Source organism: Cynara cardunculus, assembly GCF_001531365.2.
Source record: "Cynara cardunculus var. scolymus isolate 2C chromosome LG 8, CcrdV1, whole genome shotgun sequence".
Lineage (NCBI taxonomy): Eukaryota > Viridiplantae > Streptophyta > Magnoliopsida > Asterales > Asteraceae > Cynara > Cynara cardunculus.
The window spans coordinates 17814560-17821711 of record NC_037535.1 but is presented as its reverse complement, the minus strand read 5'-3'; the positions used below and the strand labels follow the sequence as shown (position 1 = coordinate 17821711).

At 34.0% G+C, this 7152-nt stretch overlaps 1 protein-coding gene across 1 annotated transcript; it reads right to left on the bottom strand.

Moving 5' to 3' along the window:
* Positions 1–790: 790 nt before the first annotated feature.
* On the bottom strand, positions 791–4056 carry LOC112516118 (probable protein arginine N-methyltransferase 3). Its single transcript, XM_025123127.1, has 7 exons — positions 3622–4056; positions 2860–3414; positions 2663–2760; positions 2073–2151; positions 1741–1983; positions 1488–1655; positions 791–1388 (listed from the first exon to the last, which is right to left on the bottom strand). Exons 1-7 carry the CDS (start codon positions 3922–3924, stop codon positions 945–947), a joined length of 1890 nt encoding a protein of 629 aa, XP_024978895.1. The 5' UTR covers positions 3925–4056; the 3' UTR covers positions 791–944.
* Between the last annotated feature and the right edge of the window lie 3096 nt (positions 4057–7152).

Here is a 7152-nt window from a genome sequence, read left to right as displayed (position 1 = left end):
AATTTTTTCTAAATCATTTTTTATTTTATTTTTAATTTAAAAAATCACTGACAAAATATATTTTATTTTTTAATTTAAAAATCTACTGTTTGGTATATTTGTTTCATTTTATAGATGTAAGTATTTTTTTTTATTAAAAAAAAATTTTAGGGACTTAATCATTCAAAATATGAAAGTCCATTGTGTTTTTTCAGAATTTTTCTATTATTTTATCACATTAACCAGTTATATAGGTCATAAGAATGTATCTAACATGTTTTAGAAAGTACAATCAATTATTTAATACGTTTTGAAATATCCAAAGACTTATTTGTTCCAAAAAAATTATCCAAAGACTTAATCATTCCAAACAATAAAATCATTAAATAAAAACGAATTCAAACACTAAATTAATCATCCACCAAAATATTTGAAATCAAACCGTAAAATATTTTACTTTTTTAAACTTTAGGTTAACAAATAAATGCATAAATGATAATATAAAATTTATTATTTATTATATTATATTATATTACATCCGGTTCGTTTTTGGTACTAGCAGTAGCAAGTACCTCTAATTCAAAACCGAAACCAACCTTGTTTTTTTGGTTTTCGGTTTTTCCCGATTTTTGGATTTTTCGGTTATCGGGTTTTCCGATATCAGATCGAATGGTTCAACTCGGTTTTTCAGGTTTTTTGAACACCCCTACAAAATATAACGAGTTTGCAATAACAAGAAAAAAAATTGTCAGCCAAACAATACTTCAAGATTTTCTATTTCATAATCCTTTTGATCGTTAACCTACTGATATAGATAAAATACCGACACAAAGCTTTCAGCAATGCCGATCATTTTGGATTTCAAAATTTACGAAAGTGTTGCATGTCTATTACGTATTTTGAAATACGTGACTCGAAATCAACGAGAAAATAACGAATGTTAAGCATTACAAAAACGTTAAATTCTAACGCATATGAAACATTTGCACAGGCCATTGGCGTTTTCGACCATCAAACCCAATAGCTGTTACCTCCAGTGAAATATCAATGCTACGATGTTCGACCCCACGTGCTATACTGATGCGTGAATCGATTTTGACTGCTGGTGCGACATCGGTGCCAACCGTTGAAGAACTCCCATTGACCAACATTTTGGATAAAGAAATTGGTTCCCGAAAAGTGAGTAACGTTTGAGACCAATGTGTTGGAGGGGTATAAGGCGATGTCGACAAAACGGTAGGCATTTCTTTGCAAAACCTGCTTGTAAACGAGGTCTCGAACCATAGGACGATTCCGTAACACTTGGTTACGGTTGATTCTATGCCTGCCGAATGTGACGACTTTTGTTCCAACTGAACAGATGCGGTAAAATCAACTTCATCGGGTTTCATAGTCACCAAGTCAAACACCTGGAACCAAAATCGACAAAAGACATGTTCATAAGTTACAATTTCATAATCTCTAATAAAACTAGTTTTAACAAGAAAATTATAACAAATCTAATGAACCTGGAGAAGTGCAGTATTTGTCACCAAATCGTTTCCATCCACAACATCAACAATCGGAATATGAGAAGCATCTTCAACTAGTTCGTTACCGATACAAGACATGTTGAATCCATAAACATTTTCCCAGAAAGGGATGCTGGTGGCACCTTTTCCGAATCCGGCAACAAACTAAAGCATAAGGAAACCAGAACAGTTAAGACACCCGTTTTCGGATCAAGGATTCAATAAGATTAAGAAGTCTATAGTTACAAACCATGGTAGCTGTATCAGGAAGAACGGCACCTCCAGGCTTCAACCAATGATCTCGAGCAACAAGCACAGAGCTGAGCATTGACTCATAAAGTAGACAATACCCCATCCACTCACTCACTAAAACATCAACACTTTGGGGCTCAATTTTTCCAGATACAATAAGATCTTCAACCATGCCATTGACAACTTTAACTACTCCGCTTCCCTGCTCCTGATTCCAGAGAAGACCATTGTTTTTTGCAATCTGCAGAGTTCCAACCAAGAAAAGTTAGTGGAGGAGATGATCCTTATACAAAAACACATAAGAAGAGACAACAACTCTAACGAAATTACCTGAGTGGCTACTGAAGCCATCTTATCACTTGCTTCGACTGCATTTACTGTTGAGGCCCCTGCTTGGGCTGCAAACAGACTAGTGAAAATATAAATTAGAATACGATAAGTTGCCATCCTCTAGACTTGTCTATGGTTAAGCCACAGTTGATATAATATATGTATAACATGCACATATGATGCTTGGTAAAATATTTTCCATCAGCTTTGCTTATGTTGCAAACTTGCAATTGAAGTTAGGAAATTGCAATAGAGACCGAGTAATCTAGCTGCAAATGCAAACATGATGCTATCTGTGGCTACATTTTCTTGATTATTTAATCATATTCCCTTCAATGTCTCATATATAGCAGGAGAGAAAACTAGTAATACAATATATACACAAGAATCTTCACACGTGTATCTTTCTTCCAACATGGAGCTTTTGTGAGATACGTTATCTGAAAAAATGTAGTTACATGTTGCTCTAGAAGTATAAGTTGTGTAACATCAAGTAACAACAAAAGAAAGCACTAACAAAATAAAGGAAAATAATACTCGATAGTTCGAATGGAAGAAAGAATCAAGTATGAAAAACAAAAGGATCTTACCTCAGTATCCCTGTACCACAACCAACATCCAAAACAACAGCACCCTTTATAAGAGATGGATTGTCTACAATAGCTTGTCTATAAGCATCCGTCCTTACCTACATAACATAACATGCTTACCCTCATTTTTACTAACAAATTTAGAAGCAATTATCGAGTTATACAAAGGAGCAGATAATTCAAAAAGTAACTGGTACCTTATCACTTATCATCTCTCTGTGGATACCAAATGAACCATATGAGCCAAAATAGCTCTTATTCACGATTATGATTTCACTATCGGCAGGGTTCACAGAAGAATCATTTGATTTTTTATCATCTGACACTCCATCATGGGCACTGCCTAGTTTTGCATTCTTAGAGTTCACCTTTGCACCGTCGGAATAGCTCGCCCCATTGTTTTTAGAAACAGAAACAACCTCAGTCACTGCATTCTCCTTGCAGGATTCAAGAAACTTAGAAATAGAAGCAGATGTTTCTGAATCAGTTCTGTCGTCAATGCATGTCTTTCCTAAAACCTTTATAATCCTGGCCAGGTCCTCATCAGCTGATCTTATATCATCATCATCAACTTCTTCATCTTCACCAAAACTATACAAAAGATGATCTTCTTCCATATATGGTTTGAGGTACATGTCATTGTCCCATGGAAGATTATTGCTTTCAAAACCTGATTGTTCATGTAAATGATCTTGTAGCTCTTGCCTAGACTGACAAATACTTCCACAGCTCCAACATTGATTCCGTGCCACCTGGTAATAATAAGCAATAAACAAATATTACAGCAGAATCAAAGCCCACAGTAATTTATGCCCAAAATGTGCAATGATGGTGGACATAAACTCAGATGTTGAGCAAGAAGTTCACTATTTTTGCAATTTAGCAAATAAAATGGTTAGTTTGCAATGAAACTACAATTAATTTGTCTGCTTAAAGTGTTCTAACAGTTGACGTGTTACCTGTGATCTAACATAGTTGAGAAGCTTGAAACAACCATAGAAATCCAACTTCATTGTCGTCCTGATGCTTCCAAAATCAAAACTGTGGCTCGAATGGCAGTGTTCAAAGAGTGAATTAGCTGAACTGTATTTAGAATCACAAAATAAACAGAGCAATTCCAGGTCATCGTCTTCCCCTTCTCCCTCGGCAGTCCAATCTTCCCAATTCTGTTCATCATCAACATCAACATCAGCATCAGCATCAACGTCTTCTTCATTATCTCCCATGGTCGGCTCAAGATTCTTGTAGAGTGGGGCTACCATCGTTCTTAATAATTCAAATTAAATGAAGAATAAAGTGGTCAGAAACAGGGTAGGGATGGAAAGCAAGTCGTAGAAATGGGTGGCACGACGACGGCACAGGTTCAAATTAGGGTTTTTGGTATAGTCGCCGAGATACCACAGAATGTTGATATAACCCCTTAAACCCTAGCAAACAGTTTTTGTAGAAGAGATGACAAACACCCTTTGCATATAAAATTCTATTTTATTATTATTAGTTAATAATTTTGTGAGAAAGTGTTAACTTTTAGTATCGTATATATATGATTACATTTATTGGGTTGGGTTCACGTGAGACCAGCCTGTTTTCGTGAGACATGTGAGACCACATTTTTACACGTAACCTTCACAGCAAAAACACTGTGAAGGTTTTAAAAAGTCACTTTCACAGCATTTTGCTGTGAAGTTTCAAGTGTAAAATGTTGGTCTCACGGGCCTCACGAAAACAGGCTGGTCTCACATGATCCCAAGTCACATTTATTTGAATGATTTAATCATATATATAATTAAGTGTTTATATATCAATGTTTAATATTAAATGAATATATCATGCGTGTAATCATATATAATATATTAATATTAAAACTTAATCATAAGGGTGGTGCCTATTGATTTGAGCTCGGCTCCATAAGTCAAAAGTAGCAGGAGGTTACAGGTTCAAATCCAAGCAGGAATAAAAATCCTCTTGTGGCCACGGAGGTTTAAATACGGTGACTTCGGGCTATCTGCAAACAGGGATGGACCCAGAATCTTTTTCAAACGGTAACACCATTTGACTATAAGAAAAAACTATAGCGAAAAAATTTCAAATAATAGCACCGGTTGACTATAAGAAAACAAATATACGGAATTTTTTTCAATCGGTAGCACTATTTGACTAAGAAAATAACACTAACAAGATTTGAATTTGGGTCTTGAGTGGAATAAAAGCCTTGCAAACCAACTCTACCAAATAAAACTTGTTCTCATTGTAGTTTCAAAATACATACGATGACACACAACAGATTAATACGGTTGCACCTTTCACGAACCTAATTTTGTTTTACTCTTCGACGGAGAAATAATACGGTGACAACCACCATGGTAGGTCCGCCCATGTCTGCAAAGCAGATGGTTGCCTTGGAATTAATTAGCTCGTATAATGGGTTAGATATCCAGGTTAATCAAAAAAATTAAAACTTTTCGTTTTCTCGTAAAATGTTTAACTTCTTGTTTGAACCCGTTCCTATTAAACTATTGAAGTTCAAATTTTATGTTTGAAAGAAAAATCATAATTGGTTGAACATGTTTTGGTATTTTAAACATGCGGTATATTAAAAAAAATTCGAAATAAATATATTGATATATTTATCAAATTAAAGATGATAAAATTTCATTTTTGGTATAATTATTTAATTCAAAGTGTTATTATAATTAAAATATTCTTTATTTAAAATTAAGGGAAAATTGTATTAAAATGAAACTAACTTTCACATAATTTTTATTTTAGGGAACCAACTTTCAAAATCGTCATTTTGGGGAACAAACTTGCACCTAATTCCTATTTTAGGGAACCAACTTTCAAAATCGTCATTTTGGGGAACCAACTTGGACCTGATTCCTATTTTGGGGAACCAACTTTCAAAATCGTCATTTTGGGGAACCAACTTGCACCTGATTCCTATTTTCGGGAACCAACTTGTAAAAGAATTATAGAAAAATAACTAAAATTCGTTTTTTCCAAAAATTAATGCAATAAAATCTATTTATCATTTTAAATCTCGTTTTTTTTAATTTAGATATCAAATTGAACATTTTAAAAAAAAATGCAAATTACCACAATAAAATTTATTTTTTTACTAATGCAAAAAAAAATCAATTTAATAGAAAAAAAATTAATTGATACAAATTGGTTAGATATAAAAATCTTGAATATGATATTTAATATTTATTTTTTATTGCATTAATTAATTTTTTTCTATTAAATTGATTTTTTGCATTAGTAAAAAACAATTTTTATTGTGGTAATTTGGATTTTTTTTAAATGTTCAATTTGATATCTGAATTAAAAAAACGAGATTTTAAATGAAAAATATATTTTATTGCATTAATTTTTAGAAAAAAAAACGAATTTTAGTTATTTTTCTATAATTATTTTGAAAGTTGGTTCCCAAAATGAGGATTTTGAAAGTTAGTTCCTCAAAATAAGAATCAGGTGCAAGTTGGTTCCTCAAAATGACGATTTTGAAAGTTGGTTCCCTTAAATAGAAATTAGGTGTTGGTTTCATTTTGGTGCAATTTTCCCTAAAAATAAAATAGTTTTATTTTAGTTTTGTTGATAAATTATGAATTACCTTATTTGAATGTGTTTACAAGCTTGTTATTTGTTAGTTGTTAGGAGTTCAAAGCTTTCCCTAGCCCCTTCTCATCAATGGATTCACACCACTTCACGAGCGGGGTGAAGGGGGTTTAGAAAGCTAGTTTGTCCACTGAAATAGGATGTCTTTGATCAACACCGGTTCCGTCGTTAAAACTAGAAGAATTTATACAGAGAGTTATTTTTCTTAATTAGAAACAAGGTTCAAGTCTACCGGTCTGTTAGAATGCCATTTCGCCTTACCAACCCCAAGGAAACTTCGAATATAGGTCTAGATCGTTTGTACAGACAGACTTTGGATGCCGAAGGCATCCTTGGGGTAATCTCGTAGTTCCACAATTTTGCAGAAAGATAACCCACTTGTTTCTGTAAGTCCTCGAAATGGGATGGTGACAGACTGAAGTTGTGGAGCCCTATCCATTTATTAATTCGACCCAAGTTGACGGTGCTCAAGTCAAAAATGCGATCTTCTAGGGCAGGTCCTAACAGAAGCAGAAAAAGAGGAAGAGAAAGAGGCCAGAAAAGCAGCTCCTAATTCTTATCCCTGATATTCCTAATGGATCAAAAGGGCTCCCGAATTGATGCCTTTAAGGAGGAGTACTGCTTATGGCTTTGTACCGTTACTCTAGGAGTAGCCAGATAAGGCTTAGCTAACCATATTACCACATAGGGCTAATTACTTCGCACTTGATTGTGATAGCCCTCAGACCTACCACATAGGGCTAATTACTTTAGGGCTAATTACTTCATTGCTCCATGTCCTGTCCGATGAGACTCAGTTTGTTAACCGGGTTGCTCCTCTCTAGATTATTCATTAATACCATCTTGATATATTCCATCTTAAAGTAAGCGCT

What these genes read in the sequence shown, in the direction of transcription:
- LOC112516118 (XM_025123127.1), bottom strand. Translation starts at nt 3,924, where the DNA reads ATGGTAGCCCCACTCTACAAGAATCTTGAGCCGACCATGGGAGATAAT. An exon ending in TTCCTGATACAGCTACCATG is followed by an intron (nt 1,656 to 1,740) that starts GTTTGTAACTAT and finishes CTTATGCTTTAG; the next exon opens with TTTGTTGCCGGATTCGGAAA. An exon ending in CAAATACTGCACTTCTCCAG is followed by an intron (nt 1,389 to 1,487) that starts GTTCATTAGATT and finishes TTTTGGTTCCAG; the next exon opens with GTGTTTGACTTGGTGACTAT.